The sequence below is a fragment of the Prosopis cineraria genome, unplaced genomic scaffold (genome assembly GCF_029017545.1).
Source record: "Prosopis cineraria cultivar Desert tree isolate PC_DT_omini unplaced genomic scaffold, ASM2901754v1 PC14, whole genome shotgun sequence".
NCBI lineage: Eukaryota > Viridiplantae > Streptophyta > Magnoliopsida > Fabales > Fabaceae > Prosopis > Prosopis cineraria.
This window is the reverse complement of record NW_026555345.1, coordinates 30,290,055-30,312,002: the sequence shown is the minus strand read 5'-3', so window position 1 is coordinate 30,312,002 and position 21,948 is coordinate 30,290,055. Positions and strand designations below refer to the sequence as shown.

The 21,948-nt window shown below is 32.6% G+C and overlaps 1 protein-coding gene across 3 annotated transcripts; it reads right to left on the bottom strand.

Annotated features, from left to right (window-relative positions):
- Positions 1-484: 484 nt before the first annotated feature.
- On the bottom strand, positions 485-13,526 carry LOC129293989 (protein GIGANTEA). Of its 3 annotated transcripts, XM_054932158.1 has the most exons (15): positions 13,359-13,526; positions 12,680-12,862; positions 11,320-11,391; positions 11,103-11,157; positions 10,840-10,982; positions 10,356-10,630; positions 9,632-9,687; positions 8,185-8,425; positions 7,946-8,096; positions 5,970-6,179; positions 4,368-5,891; positions 4,026-4,094; positions 3,523-3,741; positions 2,227-2,319; positions 485-908 (listed from the first exon to the last, which is right to left on the bottom strand). In XM_054932158.1, exons 2-15 carry the CDS (start codon positions 12,764-12,766, stop codon positions 609-611), a joined length of 3,495 nt encoding a protein of 1,164 aa, XP_054788133.1. In that variant the 5' UTR covers positions 12,767-12,862; positions 13,359-13,526; the 3' UTR covers positions 485-608. The 3 variants fall into 3 exon arrangements, with proteins under 3 accessions (XP_054788133.1, XP_054788135.1, XP_054788134.1); XM_054932160.1 differs by lacking the exon at positions 13,359-13,526 and having other exon boundaries at positions 11,320-11,393; positions 12,681-12,814; XM_054932159.1 differs by lacking the exons at positions 11,320-11,391; positions 12,680-12,862; positions 13,359-13,526 and having other exon boundaries at positions 11,083-11,157.
- Between the last annotated feature and the right edge of the window lie 8,422 nt (positions 13,527-21,948).

Below are 21,948 nucleotides of genomic sequence, written 5' to 3'. Positions count from 1 at the left end.
ACTGTTTAACTAAACCACTGGGCTCCACTCGATTTATTTCTTTGCGTAACAAACTCGACTTGGCCATACCACCCACTCGTTTGAGGGGAGATGATAGAGCAGATAATCATGTGGCCCAACCAATATCTGAGTCTAAGCCCAAAGTGAAGCCCAAAGTAAAGTCCAAGTCTAATTTAGTTACTAATGCTATAGTCAATTAACTAAGCACGTGATTTCTGTTAATTAGTTATACCTAATTATTATTATTATTTTATTTTCAGTTTATTCTATTTTGCTTATATATATATATATATATATATATATCAAAGTCTTTTTTCTCAAGCAATTCAATAAAGAAAGAAATATTCAGTTCATATTTTTTGTTCTTCTCTCTGTCCAAGCTCCATCAGCTTGGGAAGGTTGATATCTCAACTATCCATCAAACCTAACCCCATCCATTCAATTTCTTTGTATGTCATGCTTAGCCAGAAGAAAATTGGAAACATTATTAGCAGAATGAAAATTTATTTATTAGCAAACCCATTTGTTTCAAACTAAAAACAACACATGTTCCTACGAGTCTTTGGAAAAGGAAAGTTCACATAAGCCAAGTCTGCATGGTTTTCAATTCATATGGAAATAGTACAGCCTAGTTCTTTTGCAGCAATATCAAGAAAATTAATAGACATTCCATGTGATAGTCGACCGCGAGCTTCCCATGTCAAGCATTTTTCTATATCAGCTAGCCAATCAGTGACCTCCGTATTGAAGTACTCATAAGGGTGCTTGTGGATGCCATTCATATGCGGTGGTTTATGACTCGGTCTGATTGAACCAGTGTGCAGAATGTCACGGAGAACTGATGTGCTTAGAGCACGGACATGTGCACTTGGATGAGAGAGGCAACGAACAGTAGCAGGTATGCGACACTGCACGTGGTTGCACAAGCCAATCAGTTACAACTCCAGAGAGTTTTTCAAATAAACCCCGTTTACAAAGATAAACCAAACTACTCAAATAAATACTCAGTACATGTAGTCCTCGGTTCTACTTGAATCAGAAATTCCAGAGAAATTTTTATATCAACTCATTCCACAAAAGACGAGAAAAAAGCGCCTGCTGCAACAAAAATTCTACAGGATTCATTTATTTTGATTATATATACTATACATTTCCTTCCATTTTTGGATAGATTTTTATAATAAAAAATTTCGATAGAATCCTCACAGTTTAAACTTCTTTTTAATCAGATCCTCAATGTTAAATCTCTAACCATGCACTTTCTACATAGGCTGACTTTGCAAAATGGATGCAAAAATGGCAAAACATCGAAAATCAAATCAGAAGCCACATCAAACATTCGAACATGTAATTTGCACGAAAACAAAACCAGAAACAGGGTAAGAGGAGGATTGTTTAGACACTACGTTGAAGCTTGAAGAAATAGATTCAAGCATGGACCTTTTACACAGCTCCCTTTTGAAGGGCATGCTTACCATGCTCTTCCTTTTGTGATCAAGTCCATGAAGCCCATCCAATTTTCAACCCGGTACTCAAGATAAAAAGAGTTGGTTAACAATATTTCGAAGAGTTTGGTTGATGATAAAGCAAAATAGTGTCGTGCAATACATATAGTCAATCTCACAAAGTGGGATAAAGCTTGTTGCACTAAAGATAAAAAGATAACAGAAACAGCTTATCAAATGGTAACTAATTCTGTTTTTATATTGAGTGGGGTGCTCTAGGAAGTTCCTAAAGGTGGTTGAGGAAACAATTCAATAAAATGTGGTCTCTCGGGACACTTTATTTACAGGTATATCACATAAAGACAAGATTTATTCAAGAAGACAGTATCAGGTGAAGATTGTGAAGCCCAGGAAGAAATGAGTGACTTACACAAGTGTTAACACTCGCAATCACCCAATCAATGGAAAATGCAAGCTTTCTAGTCTAGACCCACCTTATTTATATAACCAAAAACGAAAAAGTTTCACATACGATTTGAATGCTGGATGGACTGGTGTAGCTTCTGATTTGGATTTGAATGCATTTCAGCATATGCAATTGCAAGCACTAAATGGCAGCAATGATAATGGGACGTGGATTATTCAACATCCAAGGCTTAATTGTGAAAAAAAAAAATTCAAATAATGAGAATAATAAGTTGAAAATCAGATTGGTAATGTTTAGCTTTTATGAAATTCATTCAGCATAGGAGTTGAAAAAATGAAAAATAAGTTTGTTTACCTTTAACAGGTTTGAAAGGCCATCAGCCACGGCAAATCCCGATTCTCCCAACTCCAGCACTGGCTGAACTGCTCTAGCTGTTGCTTCCAATAGCTGGCCATTTAGATTAAAAGTTTATATATGAATATCAATGAAGACTGGATCAAATTGAAAACATACGAAATATCAAACCCATTATAGGACAACAATTTGTAGCTCAATTTATATAAAACTGGAGACTCAAATTCCATCAAAAAGTACAAATTCAACACTTTGAACTAAGAGATCATAGTTGAGTACACTTCAAACACTTAATCATAAGAATTTATTTCCATGTATAATGCATCCCAATCAATAGTATGTAACATGAAACAAAAAAGATTTATCCTTCTACTTCTAGGAAGAAATCCAAAAAAGAAAGATTTAAAATCCATAATTTCATGCATAGATGCCACGTGAGAGAAAAAAAGGACGTGTTTCTGCAAAAGTAAAAACACATGACTGTTTATGAGTATTAAGTAAAAACACATGACTGTTTATGAGTATTAGAAAATATGATGCTCAGTTAATGTAAATATTTTCAAGTTAAAATTTGGAATTAATGATGATAATATACTATCAGTAAATACTTCAACATGGTTTATTCTGATGCAGCAATCAGAGACCTGGATTGATTAGGACTTGGGTTCTCTCCTCCCACTCTTCCCTCCTCCTATCCTCCTCCCACCTCCTATTAAATCTGGATCATCTAGATTAGATCTAGACACTCTAGATTAAATATATTTATTTTTTAATATTTATTAAAAAATTATAAAAAAATTTAACAAATATGTTTCATTACTAATTTGAGCAGTCCAAATTTAATATAGATGATCTAAATTTAATTTTTTATAAATTTTATAAATTAATTATCCAGATATAAAATTTAACATTAAAATTATGAAAAATTAATATTAAATTTGAATAATCTATATTAAATCTAGACTATCCGACTAATGATTAGATTTAATAATTTTTTTTTAATTTTTATAAATTGACTATCTAGATATACTTTGGACAATACATATTTAATGTTAAAATTATAAAAAAATTAACATTAAATTTAAACCACCTATATTAAATCTAAACTATATAGATTGCTTATTAGATTTAATAAAAAAATTTATAATTTTTTATTTTAATAAATACAAAATTAAAATATTTAACCTTCCAGAATTGGCTTCCCTCCTCCCACTCTCCCCTCCTCCCTTCCGATTGATTATGCTATGTAAATATTGCAGAACTCATTCAACTCTAAAAACAAGTGTAAAATGCTACCTCCAGTTGTGGTAAAGTGCAGGCTTCCCCATCAACAAGCATGCCATCTGTGGCTCGTAGAAGTAAATCTGATGCACTCGCCACAATCACCAATGATTCTATCCTGTCATGATTCCTCATAAGTTCCACTATCAATTTTACAATCCTCTGGTTGATTCTCCACATCTTCTGACCGAGGTCATCATCTTTTGCAATCCAAGGCTGCAACTCCCTGTCCGCCTGACAAGAAATAAACCAAGGAAACTGACTAAATAAATGAAACAAAAAAAAACAATATTCTAAAAAATAAAAACTTTCAATATTTTTTTGATGAGATCTTCACCAGAAAATATTTAAGCTTTGCAGACAAGTTAAGCTAATGTCATGTGCTCAGAGATGGTAAAAATGAAACTTTTGAAGTATTCAAGAAATAATGACAAGTTTAGCTTAAATAAAAAACTTGTCAAAGCCAGTGGCCGAAGTAATTTTAAGTAATTAGTTCATAAAAAGACGAAAATGTGGACCTGGAGAACAACTGCTGTTGCGGCTTTGGATGGTGATGCTGAAACAACGTTACATAATGCATCAACAACCTGCATTAGATCCACATGCAATGGTCAGCTAATGAACCTCTTTGGGGAAAACATATGGGCGTAAACCAGATATATAGAAGCATAGACACCCACATGCACGCATATACATTTTTTTAACTGTAAATTACATTCATGTGCCGCAATTAAATGTATCTGTTTCATTCACATAGCCCATTAATTGTATGTCACTCAATTAATTGTATGTCACTCAATTTGGAATACTTAAACAAAATACTCATTCTTTTATAAAATTAGTTGTTATACTTAGAATACCTGTCTCCATCCTTGTTGGGCCGAAGTGCTTTCCGCACATGGCTGAGTTTCAGGAGATGCAATCAACTTGTGCCATAGTAGTGAAACTACAGAGAAACACAGTTCTTGTTTCTCTGTCAGCATGGATCTTAGCAAAATTTGGGCATTGCAATTAAACCCTATGTGCCTGTCCATTGTGAGGAAGTTGGCTAAATCAGAAGCATCCAATGGAAAACTTGCGATGCTGTTACCCAAGGCATAACCAGATGCTTCATTTGAATGCGAAGATCTCTCAGATTCACAATCAGGTTTAGAAATAGCTGAAACCTCAGAAGGTGAGACAGATGTCTGCTCAGTACTACAGTAGCCATTTTTTCCAGATTGAAAACAAGCAAGGGAATCTTTCCAACTAGGTGTGAGGATTAAATTTGCTTCCAATGGCTCTGCCTTGTTAACGATAGATGCAACAGTTTTGCTGTGAATATCTATAAGGTTATACAAAGATGACGCTCTGGAGTGAATTTCATTGTCCCACTTGCAACGCCTCAAAACTGATAGAGCATGCATGCAAGCTTTTGACTGTCTAAATAGCTCAGAAACATGGGCAGCAACCATAGCAGCTGCAACTATCTCATTTGAGCTGTAACTCCATGAGGTGCCAACAGAAGATGGCTTCAGTGAAAACAGTGCCTCCAAAATTGCTAAAATTCTGTGAGTATGGCGTATTGCTGAATCTATACCATTCTGTAACTCATGTGAAGATCCATTTATTTTAACAGGGTTAATTGTATCTCTTACGTTGTTGGAGATTGGATGATCACTACCTCGTGAAACCAAAGGAAATAACTGAAGCTCACAAGCAAGTGCACAAACTGCAGCCAGAACATAAGAATCAAATGCTGCTACAGGCCCCTGTTTTTTCAATTTCTTATTTTTTTCCTCTTTCTGCCTTTCAGACATTGCCTCCAATTCTTCGATCATTTCTTCAGCCAAATAACTATCTTCACCTCTTGGTTTCTTGCTTCCATTGAATTGAGCTTCGTGACTAAGGCAGACAGTCAAGACAACAAAAAGGAGGCGTGAAGCAAGCTCTACAGATGCGCATGATTCTAAGAAAAGCGAATGAACCATAGTACGAAGTTCAGCCACAGCTAGGTTTTTGGAGGAAGACCCCAAGCTAGAGTGGTATCTAGTTCTGTTCTGCCTTCTAATAGACTCAGAAGGAAATGTTCTCTGAAGAATGGCTTCCACAGTAGCAACAAATATTTTCATGAGACACGCTTCAGATGGACTTCCACGAGGGAGATATTCCAGAACCTTAACTAGGGGTATGTACAAATTCCATGAAAGTAAGGGAGGTTGCAATGGGGTTGCAACTACAATTTCCGGCAGATCAACAGCTGAGGAACTTAAGGGAATCAAGCCATAAGCAGCTTCCCAAATGGTACAGATTCTCCATTCAACCTCAGGACCATGGGCACATAGCATTGATGCAATGCCTTGGGCAGTAGCCTCAATGGTGGCTTCAGCTGCAGGAACTTCTATCTGAACGAGCATTATATACATTAAGCTAAGGAACATATCCGCACCAGTGAAGAAAAACTAACAATGATGGAACAGTACCTGCTTTCTATAGGATGAAATATACCCTCCCAAAGGTTCATGCTGAACTTCAACCCCATCAACCTGCCTAAGTGGAGGAAACAGTAATGCTGGCTGTGAAAGTATCCGGAAAAGCAAAGCAGCTGCAGTATCAGCAGCTATGCCAGCTCTCATGGACATCGCAGTCCCTATAGCACGCAAGAAATGCAAATGCATCCAATTTCTAGGAAGCTGTATTGACATATAAATAAAATAAACAGAATAAAACATCAGTTAAATATATATTAACCTTTCACAAAACCACCTGCAAATTTCCAAAAAGCACCATAGAATGGCATCCTTAGTAAGTAACTGCAACGCAATGCACAACAGAGTGTAAGGGATTTTTTATGATGAGTAGATCATTAATTAAAATAATTTTGCATATGCTACAAATTATAATAAATGTATCACTTCTCTACACAATCAAGTCAATATTTCCTTAGATCTATTAGGACTGTCCAGGCATGTAATGTTTAGTTATTACAAAACACATTGTACCTTGGCAATAACTAATAAGGCTCAGCAACAACAATGAGACCAACAATAGCCCTTTTTGGAATACCATTCAGACATCAACTTTAGAAAAGGAAAGAATCAAAGAAACAGTAAGCATCCCCTTGTTATAACCTCAATGCACTAAACAAGGTTTGGATTTCCCACTAGCAATGACTGAGAAGACTACTGGGATTAAACCACCACTATTTAATTTTTTCCGCCTGCCGCTGCAATCCTTCCATCAAAGACAGAATTAATGCCAAACACTACAGGACTCAAAAATAATAAATCATGGGCTTGCATAATGTGCTGAAATCCATTTTAAATATTAAGGGAATTATAATGCCATATTAGAGGACTAAATTAGATTACAACAGTGGGCATAATCAATCATCAATAAAACAGAGGATTTTCTTTTCTTTGTTTTTCAACAAGAAAAAAAAAACAGAGGATTAAATAGATCACAAAATGAGAACCCCTAAAAATTGTTTTCATAATATAACACATCTTTATGAAAAATAAAAATCATTGAGAAAGAATTGAGGAAAAACAGACTGACATCTGACATGTAGATAAGGCTTACAAAATTACAGACCAAAATTTTATATAGTAGAATGAGGGTGGCAAGAACTCAAATCTATTGTGTTTGATCACCTCCACCAACATACCACATCAATGTATTGCCTGCCCTGAAAGAATAAGCTGTTTAACCAAGGCCCAAAAATGGCTTCAGGTATAGAAACATCTTTTTTTTTTTTTTTGGGAAAACAGAATTGAAGAAAACCAGATGAAGGAACTGGTTATTCATTATTATCATTCAGTTAAGAAGCTGATACAAATAGCAAATTTGGGTGTTGGCAACAAGTAATTTGGTAAATCCAATCCCAAAAAATAAAGGGGGGAAATTAACCCTAGTAATGGCAGAAATGAAATGTTGACTACGTGGAAGTGGAAACAATACAAAAAAGGCAACAAAGGGAGAATTATGAGACAACACTTAACAGGCAGACATTTGCAGCAAGTTATTCTAGGGCTAGGAAATAAAATTTCCAACCTCCCAATCCAAAAAAGTGGCAACACATGCAAACAAGCAGGGTCAACAGGACTGAGATTCAGTTAAAAACTAATTTCCATCCCCTAGTTGACATGGCAAAATCTGAAGACATCTAAGGAGCAGATTCAGAAAACCAATTCACTTATATCTGGCTGCAGAACCAAATATTAAATCATCAAAATAAACAAATGAGTTAAGAACTACTTTAACCCTATAATGCATATTTGAGATTTCTTCTGGGTATTAATAGCATGTATGGAGCGACAGTCGTCTCCCATTCTCTCATAAAGGTATTGATGAATACCTTAAAATGAAAATTGTGTGCATGCAAGTGTGTGCATTTAAAATTATTATGAATAAAGATTACCAGCTTAGCTGTATCTATGCACCAAAATACACAGCTTACCCTTATGCCAGATGCATAATCTTCAGCAGCTCGAAGGAGTTCCACAAGCTGCACAGCAGCATCGAGTGCATCTGGAGCCCATGATGGTGGGGCTTCTAGAAGTCCAAGAAGAAGTCTTTGTGTGGCACTTGGAGTAGCAATGGCATAATATCTAAATGAATTAGATATAAACATTTACTCAGGGAGATGAACTCAATAAAAAACATAATGAACAATACAATAGATGAGTTGAGAATAACCTATGAAACAATCGTGCATATGGTTCAAGAGCTGGTAATCCTGCAACTAAATGCTCATCCAAAGCTGTCGTGGGAGGAGGAAGCAAAAGTGCAGGGACGGCAGCGGCTGTTAAAGTGGCAGTTTCATAGCGAGCAACTTCATCATCACAAACACTTAATATAACACCAGCACCATTGGCAACAGCCCACCTAGGAGTTGAAGGCACGAGCTGAGGATGCTTTCCAGAACCACAAGAAGAAGCTACAAGGGGGAAAAAAAGTTCCAACAATCTTAGAACAAATCATTATCAAAGAAAATCTTCAATAATGTATTAAGATCATATACACAAGCACAAATATGATGTCAAATTCTTGGAGACATGTGTTATGATCACATGATTTCAATTTCCTCATATTTTATTCTCTCTTAATTAGCTTTCAATTTACCAGATTATTCCATTGTAATCATTCCCACTGCATTTCAGTTTTTATGAGATATTAGTAAGAGTTATTTTGGTTTTTTGAATTCACTGAATGTATGGGATCAATTGGGAGATCCTATGTTATCAACTTCCCTGTAGATCTATGCTCTTCTGCTGCAATGAATAACAAGATTGACATTATTCTCAACATTGAAATTACACATGGTATCAGATCAAGCACATGCTTGAAGCTCATAAAGGGTGAGCAAACACAGGGAGCAGATGCATCAGGCATAGTCACGTGGTATTATCATCCATCTCACGCTCTAGTCAGCTGGGTAAGGAACAATGGTGTTGAAGTGAGGACTTGCGTGGAGTATGGAATTTGGCTCGTTGAAGAATCCAAATAGTTGAGGAAGAATGGACAAGCCCAATAAACTGGGAAATTTGAATGAAAATGGCATTGACAAGAGGCAAACTCAAAGTAAAAGGACCCTATCCTATATCTTTTGTTTGGTTACCTTGGGAGGTTAGAAAAAGACTTTCCAAAAAGAAAAAGAAAAGGATAAAAAACCTACATCATTTTATCATTTAGAAGTTTGATTCTCGAGGACAGGGACCATTTAAAGGTTAAGGGTAATATGGAAAAGAGTATTTTGGCAAATGTAATATCAGAGTAGTTGGAATGGAGTTTAATATAACAAGAAAGAGAAAATTAAACCAAGTTAACTGCTATTCAAATAATAATAAAAAAAAAGCCAGCCAATGAGCTATAGCTCAAATGGCATGATCTCCCCCCCCCCCTTTAATTAGGATCATTCCCCAAGTGGTTCAAAATAGGGAAAAAATTGTGTGCGTGTGTGGTAGGTGTTGTAGGTGATGTGTGTGCTGTATGTGCAATGTGTGTATGATGCGTGTGTGTGGAACCCCCTTCCCTGTGAGGATAGGTTAATAGGATAGAAGAAAAAAGGTTACATAACACACAACATTGTATTGAGCCATTATGAGGAAAGCATTCTATATTAATGAATCAAGATTAAAATTACCAGTTATAGGAGGCTTAAGTTCTCCAGCGGCATATTTACCCATGACTCCACTGCACCTGTTGATGCATGACAATATCCATCAATTTAAGGGAAAGGAAACTTACTCGGTGCTCAGTGCCTAAGCCCACAACAGTGAATAACTATTATATGCAAAAAAAAATAGAAAAAACAGTTGACAAAAGGTATTCATCATAGTTAAGATATATGTCCATCACTTGTTCTCAGTTCAAGGGGAGAAAAGACTGAGGAAAACTAAGATTTGGAATGTCAACAATTTGATCTTCGTTCTTCAGACAAATCGAATATATTCAATAATTTTGTGGACCTAAATGATGAAATTCATGGTAAAAGGAATAATTTAATGAACTGGAACACTTGCTAATTGACAACAACCTCCTTTTTCTTATTTATATGCTGCTGTGAAAAATGCTGACAATTACATTAAAAAAAAGAACAGATGATAAACTACAGAACTTTATATTCTTGTAAACTCCTAATTTTTAGATGAAGGATGGGTGATCATAATCCCAGATTATTTTATATCCTTTAATATAGCAATGAAAAGGGTTTTGAGAAAATTACATTATGATTTAGAAGTCAATCAGTTTAGGAAGGAAAAACCAAAAATAGAGGAAATATACCAATAGAGGAAATATACCATCTTCCCAAACCAAAAGAAGAACCAAAATATTCATCTCTATGTTGTAAAAAAAAAAATACCCACCACCGGAAATAATCACTTCTAATGCCCAGAGGTGCAGCCAACAATATATCAGTTATCCAAGGAGACAAGGGCCTTATAGGTTTCCTCTCCAGTTGTGTCAAACAGCTACGGTCACGTTTCCCATCAACAGAATTGCTTGTTGTTGCATGGCTGCCACTAGTGCTTCTTTCTGTTTCACTGCACTGTCTTTCCGTTTTGAATATGGGACGATTATAATGAGTTAAAATTCTCAAAATTTCACCACATGCCAGAGCCCATTGCTCTGAATATTCATTCTGCCAAATAAAAAAAAAACAAATAAAATTATTGATAGGGAAGCAGAGTGAAGATGCCTTGATTAAGCAATAAGAAACTGAAAGACAGAATGAACATTCTAAATAATAAACTTCAAACCATGAATCATACTGCTTATAATGAACAAGCCATATGTCCTGTTAAATTAAATCTTGTGAATAAAATTAGAACATCAGCCAAGGGATTTTACCTCACTTTGTGGGCAGAATAAGGAAATGAAAGAAGCAAATGGAGGACTAGTCTTATCATAGACTAGAGTCCCATCAATAACAGATGAAATCATTGGAAGCACAACCGCATGACCATGCTCAGGATGATGAAGGACGAAAGTTGCTGAATGAACATGTCAATACATAAGTAGTTGTTATGCATGGAACAAAAGTAGGTTCATCGTCAAAATATTTTCGTTGAATCAGACACAGCATAAACTAACATGAGTTAAAGCATAAGTACCCAGAACATCATCAAAGAGGAGTGTCTCCCTCGATGGATACCGGTTCCGGATTAACTGCCAAAGTCATACAGATTATTGAGCAAGTGAACATTTGATACAACTCTTGTATGGGAAAAAAAAACCAAAATTTTGATTGATTTGAAAATAAGATTAATTTGTGAATATTTCTCTTGAAACTTTAAATATTGTCTATAAATGAAGTTGCATTCGCCAGACCTCAGCAATATCATCAGGGAATTGTTCTGACGTGAACTGACCAAAGAACTCAACATAGGCAGCAATTTGATCCTAGGAAAACATTAAATTATATCATAAGAAACGAGGATATGGAATGATAATTATGAGCTTTCGAAATGGAAGAATATAAGAGAAACCATGAATATAGACTCGGGAACACTTATTCACAAAATGATTATGCTGTTATCTGACATCTAAAGCATGGAGCAAATAGCTATCCAATAATCTTTGGCGTGAAAAATTACTGAAATAGAACTTATGAATATATCGGAAAAATAGATGAGAAACAACAGGGAGAAAAGATAGCAAAATCATTTTCCAGTTCCAAGTTATTTCACAGTTTAGCCTGTGTCAGTTTAGAAAGACTTCCTAATTATATGTCTGAACAAATCCACCTTTAATTTGCATAATTCAATTTTTCAGATTCTAAACTTTTCTGTAGCAGTATCCTCTACAATTAGGCATTACCTCCAAATTTCTCAGGTTAGTAACTCAAGGCTGGCTCAAGTGGGTGCGAGTTCAGATACAAAGTTGCATATTTAATTCTCCTACTGTACTACAAAGATTTTGTCTGGATAAATAGCCATTAGTGTGATCTAATGATGATGCAAGACCTCCCAAATTAATCAAAACCTTCATACTGCTAAGTACAATAAAGGAAAATGCTTAACAATAACACGCCCCCAAGTAGACTGTGGGCCTCAGGCTTAGCATGGAATCTGAGATCAACTGCACTATTCATGACTTGTAAATATTGCAGCTCCCAATAAATTTTATCGCATATATTGATGATATTGATGTGCTGATTAGCTTCTAAAGATTTCCACCTAATGACATCCCTTCATACATGTTTCCTATGGTTGTTTTGATGAACTCCAGCCTTCAGTGCATATAGCATCAATGAAATAAGAGAATCTTGATGAGGATAACTAGATTGTGGGATTGTGCTTTACATGGAGCTGGAAGTGAGTTACACTATTCACTGTGTTGTATGTGTTTCATAGTTCGTTCTTGTAGTTCAAGAATTTTGAATATCAAACTATGGGAAACATAGGGTACCAAATTTTAAAGAAAATTTATCACTTCTCCTTCTCTTAGAAATAACGTAACCAAAAACCAAAAAAGAAAAGAAAGAAAAGAAAAGAAAAGAAGAAGAATACGTGGAAGGTTCTCCACCCAAATAAAAGTCCTGAAAATCTTCTTCCATTCTTTGAAATAGATGCTTCATATTGAATGTTGAAATTTTATTTATAATCTGCTATTCTGCTAGAAATATTTCTCGCTCAAATCCAGAAGTGACCGATAAACATTTGTAATGAAAACTGGAAGTAATAGGTACCTTTTTTTGTTGACTGTCTCGTGGGGGAGGCCAGAACAACGAGGAGAACTGAAGACGGTCAATCCACCTTTCACTTGGACCAGCCATGGAATAGGAAATATACTTCTAATACCAGAACCAATAGCCCAGAATCCGGCCGACCGGCTACCAATCAAGGATTAAAATATCGTAATTCAACATTCCCTGTTAGAAATGCCCACAGATGTTAGTATTTCCGTCTACTAAGAAAAATGGATCAATCGAGCAAAGCGAATCGCTGTATATTTCTTTCTTCCTTTTTTTTTCATTCTCGTGGGAACCAAACACAAGAAATTATTTTTGTGAGGAGGCAACCAAATGCATCTCCCAGAAAAACGCAGCAATTTACTGCAAAAAGTAGATTTCGACCAAACAACAAGCAAATCTTAGGGAAATAATACAACTGAACAAAACTGAAAGGAAAATGATACTGAATCCTCCCGGAGAGTTACTCAGTTTTCTTCAGAACCAAACAGTTCAGCAGCCAGAAAGAAAGAAATTTAAAGAAAACAATCACTGAAATATCTAAGAACATAAACAAAGGGAAAATTAGATCCACTAATCTAAGAAAACGGAATCATCATCAAAAATAAACAAGAGAACAGCAAAAAATTTTGTTCAAAAAAATGCAGCAGAATAACTCCCAAAAAAGAACCCGTACCTTGCACTCCGTGAATAAAGAACCGATTGATTAAGAAACTAATCACTCTGATTTGGAGGGCGATATGCTAAAACCTGGAAAAATGGGAGTGGTAAGTTCTATAATAAAAATATTTGGTGCATGAATTGGGAAAATTAAGGAGGTGGTGGAGGTTTTACTGAGAGAAAGGAGGAGGGGCAGAGAGATATAGAAGATCTTTAGGAGCTCTAAGAAGCTCGGATTGTGAGCTGACGTGGCAATGATATTTTCCTGTCGCCTCAGAGGCTGGGTGTCACGTCATCTTTGTCTACAGTACCGACCATGTATAGTGTATGCTCTAATCTTTGCTCCATTCCATTCACATGCATGAATTTGATTCACTGTCCGTCAGGCATCCAAAGAGAAAAATATAAATATTGCTTCAAATGCTAAAAGCCAATTTAAAAAATAAAAATTCTTCAGGCCAAAAAAAAATTAAAAATAAAAATTAAATTTGAAACTGAAATATTCATTCTCTTATCATGGAGAAGTAGAAATATATAAATTCAAACTAATGTACTGTATAAAAAAGCCCATGCATTTATTTTTATTTTTATGGCATCTAACATTTACTAAAAATGCTTTGCTATTTTTTTAAATAATATTTAAATTTGAATTTATGTTATCATTATTTATTTATAGTTTATAACAATTAAATTCAAATAAAATGCATCATAAAAGACGGAACTCAAGAGAGATGCAAAGAAAAGTATTAACATGGCTTAATTAATTTTAAATTACGGGTTCGGCATTGCAAATTTAAAAGAGAAAAGGCATGCAAGGAGAAGATGCTTGCTTGAGGTGGGTAAAAACGGACAAAGACACTAGGGCAGCGAAATTGCCGAAAGAATCGGGGTGTTAAAATAAATGTATTGAAAATCAGATTAATGATTAAATTAATTGAGACATTAATTCAAAATTGATGGTGAAAATCATAATTAAATCATGATGAAATGAATTGTAAATAAAACAATTCATTGAATAAGTCAAAATGTTAATCCAATAATTTAATAGATTTGACTTCTTTAAAGGAAAAATTAAATAATAAATGGGCGGTGCGGAGGAGCTAGCTAGGGTGAGTTGAGGGGACACGGAGGCAATAAAAAAATAAAATAAGAGTAATAGGGAAGGTGTGCTTCCCTGTTGCGTTGTCAGCTTGTGCTAGATATTTCTGGGTGGTTTTATTTGGACTTTGCCAGCTTCCCTCCAGTTTCACTAAACCACTAAGTATTATTGACGTTTATTTATGCCGTCTAATTGATGGACTTCTCAATCATACCCGTGCGTCTCCTTTTTCATCCAACCTGAAAGTCTTGAACTGCTAGTTTGTGTTTGCCAGAAGCCAGAACGAACAAGAACAAACTACTAACTTGTGTGTTGCACAAATATCTCCCGAAGCTTGAACATGAACCCACGAGGCACATATATGGGAACAAGACACAGTGACACGCTAGCAAGGCACGTCATATCCATCAAATATTGTTAATATTATATGATGATTAATGCTTCTGCGTCAAATAATACACACTGTTTTGAATAACAATTTTTATATTCACAAGCTTAAATGTGTGTAATATATTTAAAATCACACAACAAACATTTATAAACATGAAAATAAGCGGCATATTTTTCTAACCGCGAGGGGTTTGTCATTTAATTTATTGTTCCTGAAAGTAAATTAGTCTCCGACTCTGCTATTGACAAAAGATACTTTCGTTAAAAAAAAATAATGAAATAATTACGTGCATAGATAGATAACTACCTATTCCTTATTCGTTGTCTAGTTAGCCTTTAATCATGCAGACTGAATGGGGCAAAGATGATGCTTTATAAAGGGAATCATCACCCATCAAGTGGCACCAGAGTGGTGTCTTTCATCCAATGAATATCAATTTATGTGCCTAGTTTTTAAAAGTTATGTGTGCATTACTCATTACTTATTATTTAAATTTAAATATATTCATATTTTCACACTACACGGAGGAGTTGACTTTTTCCCCATCAAATGTTTGGTGAAGTGGGATCTATTTATTCAAAACACTTCACACTAGTATAGTGGGTCAACTTGTTTAGTCGTACCATAAATATCTAAACGAATTCCGACCAAGTGAATGAGCGAAATCATAAATCAAGTTGAACCCGGCATACATATACATGTATGGATGTATGTTTATGTTTGAGTGGCTTTACTTGATTTGCCTCAACCAAAATCCAAAAGAGCTCACTGGTTTTTGCTAAATTAAATGAGGCAACCTCATATCTGGCACCCACCCATACACTATATACATCTAATCGGATCTTATTATAATAATAGTATGTGAGCAAATGTTAAGCAGAACATTTCAAATTTTTTAATTTAAAGTTTTTGTTAATTAACTAATTTAGATCTCTTGATATTAATTACTCACTCCGTCTCAAATTATAAGGCATTTTTTAAATAAGTTTTTTTATCCCAAAATATAAAACATTTTGAGTAAATTAAGATTTCATTAAATATAACAATTTTAATATTATTATTTTTCTCTTTATAATTAATTTTCATCAGTTTTCTTTTTAATATATTAAATGATGAGTATTTTTAAAATATTATATTTTTATTTTAAAAAAATAAGATTGTTAAATGTAATTAACGAGAGTTATTGATATGTAAGATTTTATTTAAAAGTATTTTATAATTTGAGATAAAGGGTGTATTAAAAAATAATTAAACCCTTGGCTGGCCTGTTGGATGAAAAATGTTTTATCATGCATAACGCTACAAATCATATCATACTAATATATCATCATAAGATATTAGAATTATTGTTCATTTTACTTTTCTTTAAATTCTTTTAGCTAAACCATGCATACGATGGTCCCCAAGTCCAACAATATTAGGCCTTTTTTCTATATTCACATTAAAAAAAAAAAAATCAAACTAGGCAAGGTAACAAGGTAGCTGCAAAAGATCATGGGGAAGAACAATCTAGAATCATGACAAGTAAGCTACTCTATCGTATATAATATGTTATGAAATATGTTTATATAAAAATAATAATCATGGCTTTGATGGAAAAGTCTGATCGATATATTCCTACCGGTATTTTCGAGGTAAGTCTTTTGTTGCTTTTTACATTACAAGTCTTTTAGAATCTCAAGACTATATTTTTCCAGTCCTAATTATGGTGGGCAAAGTTTTAAACTTTATTTAATTTTGAATATAAGGTAAAGGTATAATACTTATTTCTTTTCTAATACTGTCCATCTTTAATGCACTAAGTCGTAATTTCTAGATAAATTTAATTGCAGTCATTAATTTTAGTGAAGGGGGAAAGTGAACCGTCCGACATTTTTTATATGTTTAAGGATATTAATTATCATTAACTGTGAAATTAATTACTTTTCTCATATAGCTAGAAATAGAGAGAAATTAATAATATTTGTCTTGCTCTACGCTCATCTAATCTAACAATTTAACTATTTTATTTAATAAAGTTAAATGCGCATGCTTGTTATTCTAATGCAATTAAACGAGGGATAAATTTAATAAAGTACTATATTATATTTTTATATATTTAATCATGCAAGAATTTTAAAAGACCAAAGCAGCATTGAAATTTGGAACAGAGGGAGTAGATTATCTTAATTAGAAAGGAAAACGAAAGAAAAGTCTTGGTGGGAATCTAATCACCTGTCGGTCAAGAAAAATCAAGATTCAAATTATTATTAAATGAAGGCCAATTGAGGAGCATACAAGTGTTAAGGAGAGGGGGCCAGAATCAAAAGAGGAGGTTGTTTTTATTGGGGCCAGAAGTCAGAGGACAAAAGTAGACAGTTACTTCGTTGGTTACGGTTTGATTTACTCGGTGGAGCTGCTATATGGACAACGTGTCGCCTCCATATACGTACACGTATCACTGTACATAAAGCTTGGTGGGGCCGTGTCGGCAAAAGATAATGTTATTTTAAGAGCAATGGACGGCTTCAGAATTAAGATAAGCACCCGTGTTGATGTTGATGTAATGCTGGAATTGATTAATAACTAATTAGTATGGAGTATGGTTTAACAATTACAACTGCCAAGACTAATCCCAGTTTTCTATGAATCCATGGGCTCTTTTCCTACTGAAAAATCACAATCATCCATAATTCAGGTTAAAGTTAAGATTTAAATTGAAAGACCCCACAATAAAATAGAATGCTTGCGAGAACTATGAGTCACAATCTTTATAAATATCTGAAACTTACGCTGTTAATTTCTTCTTATTCTTTTCAAACAAATATGTTTTAGGTGCAGGGTGTTTTTAAGGTGGGCAAATTTAATTATGTATACTATAAAGTGAGGATTTTGAGTTTAGAAGTCACACGTGATACTAGAGAGACATGTGTTGCTTGTTCAAATTTAGTTGAAGGCAATTTCTGATGATTTTCCCCTTTTGAGCAAAGAAGGCAATTTACCGGCGGGTCGTTTAATTTGCATGAAACCCATAATATGCCGAATAAATTAAAATTGGAACGCTTCCAATAATCTTAATCCAATGCATGTTCTTGCTAATAGGAATAAAAGTCCACGTTCTAACTTACTCCCTCCGTTAAAAAATATAAGACATTTTTAATCAAATTTCATCCTTCAATAAAATAGTTATCTATTTTTAAATTAATTAACCATTTTTTTTCATATTCATCCCTATTAAATACCCTACAATAAATATAAAATCATTATTAATAGAGGCACTTTAAAAAATAATAATAATTACATTTTAAAAGATTAAAAATGTCTTATATTTTTCAACATTTAACTTTTTAAAAATGCCTTACATTTTTTAATGGAGGGAGTATATCCTAAATATCTAAATACTTAGTATATTTTGTAAAATTTAATCAAAGGAATTTCAAAATAACACCCAGAACGGGCTAAGGACATGAATTATGTTGACTCAAAAAATGGCACGTCACGAAATTTACCAGCAAAGCCATTAATTTTCTCATGTCATGAACTGTGAGTGTGTCGACCTTCAACGCTCTATTTCATTTTCAAAAGTAATTAAAGAAGCCTAAAAACGCAACTCAAAGGTGAAACAAATTTTAATTAAACGGGAAAAAGAAGTTGCAAAGAAATGAAAAATCACAAGCTTTGAAAAGTAATAAAGGTTGAGGTTTCAAATGTTCTGACATCATTTATTATATTAGAGCTGACACAATGAAAACACAAATGATATCCAAATTAATCAAATTATGCTATAATAATAACAACAGTCCTGCATTTTTTTTCTCATGCATGTGTGAAGTAATTTCCATCACCACGGTGCTTTGACATGGAGTTTAAAATGAATCACATTATTAATTACTTATAAATAACATGTAATTTTTTTATCACGCATGGTATGTTTTTATTGACAGTAAATTCTATTTAAAATATTGTCAAGAACTAAATATAAATATATTTCTCGATGAAAATTTGAAAAATAAACATAAGTTCATCACATTTTAATAACTTAGTCCCTATCACTAAATCTGATTTCATTGGTAATCAAATAACTTTTTCTTGCGTGACATGTGGACATTAACATGCGCAAAAACATGAAGCTGGCTTTCGTTTCTGTTTAGATTATGGGTGAACACTTCATTAGAAAACTACATGAAACCAACATTTGAGCAGAACTTTACAAGGACTAAAAACTGTCCAGACATAGACACGTGCAAATGTTCCCGCTATCCTGCCCATCACTGTTCTCATTTTATCTCACTGTGCTTCCTTCAGAACATGAATGAGATGTTGCTCAGAATATGTTGCGTCTGTGAATAAGTCTTTTTCAATTGCTTTATTCCAGCCCTCTTCGGTACCCAAAAAAAGTGTGGGCTGAGAATTCAGCCCATTAAAGAGTCAATTGCAACCATTTGGGCTTTCTCTTATCAAAGCGGCCTTCTTTAGGCCTTTCATTCTTCGGGTTCTGGGACATCTTGTGGCATTGGCAACTGCCTTCTGGTTCTCTGTTTTCTGGCCCATTTTGGTATTATCCTTAACAACATATAACAAACTTAAGCTTGAATTCTTATTATAAAAAATAGTCACGTTTAATACTCAACAGTTTCAATTGTTTTTATTAAAAGGATACCTGTGGATTGCCTGAAAGAGAAAAACCATATGTTTCAATTTTTTTAAAAAAGAATTTCCTTCTCATTCCAACAATTTATAAAAACGGCAAAATTTAGTACACTTTCCAGTTTTTTCCATTGACATCAGAATATAGGACAAAGTATGAGAACAAAAATTCAATTGTTTTGCCTTCATTTAAAAATATTAGATATATGAATTTAAATATCTAAATTTTTATCTTCCTAAAATTCTTGGGTGAAGCGAGAAAGGTTTAAACTTCCTTGTTAAAATAAATTGCCTACTCTGGCCTGTTTTTTTCACTGTACGAATATGTTTCTGCCAAGGATGTATTATTTCGTGCATGTAAATAAACCGAAATTTTGATGTGTGATAATACTTCATATTTCATGCTAATTGCATTGTAAATAAAAAAATCTATTTCTGGCTTAAGAATCATTTCAAAGTTTGATTCTTGAAAGTATTCATGGAGAGTATTATTTAAAGAAAATAATTCCTTAAATGATGCTTAAATTTTTTAAGAGATTAGTCTCATTGAGAAATAAAAAAAAAAATCTAGTATTCTTAGAAACTAGATCTTGACATACACGGGAATGAATTTTCACTCGTGCATAAGTACGGTAGAACCTACTTGAGATATTTTTGAGTATTTATAAGGATCTTTTATCATTTGAAAGGTAAGCATAAAATAAAAAAAATTAAAATTTTTAAAAAACTTATTTTTGTGTACTTGTAATATGTTGCTTTATGTGAATTTTAATTAAAAAAAATTCTATTTTAAAAATTGCTTTACATAAATATATTAAAGATATAAGTAATAATTTATTTTTATTTTAAAACATAATGCTCCCATATAATAGATTTAAGAAGGCAACACCTATATTTGTGCTTTTCTTTCAATTGATATGAGGGTGAAACTCTGAAATTGTGTTAAAGAATAAAGTTTCTTTACATTTTACCCCATAATTAATTGAAGAAGAAAATTTATTTTTCAACAAATATTATTAAATTTGTTACTATTTGCTCCATCTAAATTTCCAAGTGACAATTTTTATTTTACAATGTGTTTCCCTCATGCATACTAAAAATTATAAATATTTTTTAAAAATTTAGCATATCATGCAAAATAAAATTAGCTTATTTTCTTAAGAATTTGTTGGGCCATGCATCATGAGAAATATAAACCATGTACCCTAATGAATCATGCACTATAATTTATGTCATAATAATACCTATAAATCATGATTATAGCCAAAAGTAAAAATAAATATGAATAATGATTTTAAATTAAGCAAGTAGAATAACCAATATTATAGTATTATTTATTAATCATATAGATGCCTATAATGATAAAAAATAATAACTAAGAGATATTTAGAGTTAGGAGGTGTGCAATGAAAAATAAATTTATCAATCTCACAGGATTAAACTTGAAGTATATGATTGCAATATTTTTAATAAGTTTTTAAGTTATGGTATACTTGTATACTTCATCCGTTTAAAATGTAATACATTTTTAATCAAATTTTATCTTTAATAAAGTAGTTATTTGTCTTCAAATTAATTTTATATTTTCATATTTATTCTTATTTAATGAGGTATTTTATCATAAAATAAATATAAAGTGATTTATTTAATAGGGTTACTTTAAAAAAATGATAATTACACTTTAAAAGACTAAAAATATATTAAACTTTTAATATCAAACCCTTTAAAAATGCCTTATATTTTTAAATGCATGGAGTTTATTAATAATAAATTTGCTACCTCATGCATATTAAGAATATCGACAATAACTTATTTTGTTTCTAGGTATACTATTTTATAATTTATTACTCCTATGTATATGAAAAACGTAATAAACAATTCGTTATACATCATATGATGTGTTATTTTCACATAAATTAAAATTTAAATGATAATTTTTTTACTTTAAATTTTTTAATTTTGAAATAAAATTATATTTTATAAGTTAAATTTTAAAATTTGTATTATTGTATATATATTAAAATTTAAATAACTGGTTATATTTTAAATTTTTCCTGCATACATGTTGAAAACATGAACAACATCCCCTGTATATTAAAAAATTGTATTTAAATGATATAAAATAATATCTATAAATTTCAGTGAACTTTTCTTTTTTTAATATTTTTTTTTTATTTTTTATAGCAAAATATAAAATTTTTTCTTTCTTCCTTAAAAAGCCAAACTTCACATAAATTTACTTTAAATCATGAACAATTATATATAAAAATATGTTACTAATGTATATTAAAAATACAAAAAAATAATTTATTATTTCTATATGCGTTATTCTCATGTAAATTAAAATTTAAACAATAAAACATATTATATTATAATTTTTTATTTAACTTTATATTTTATTGTACAATTTATTATCTTATATCCATACAAAATACAAACAACAAATAATATATCTCATACCTATAATTTTAACTATTAATCTTATATTTG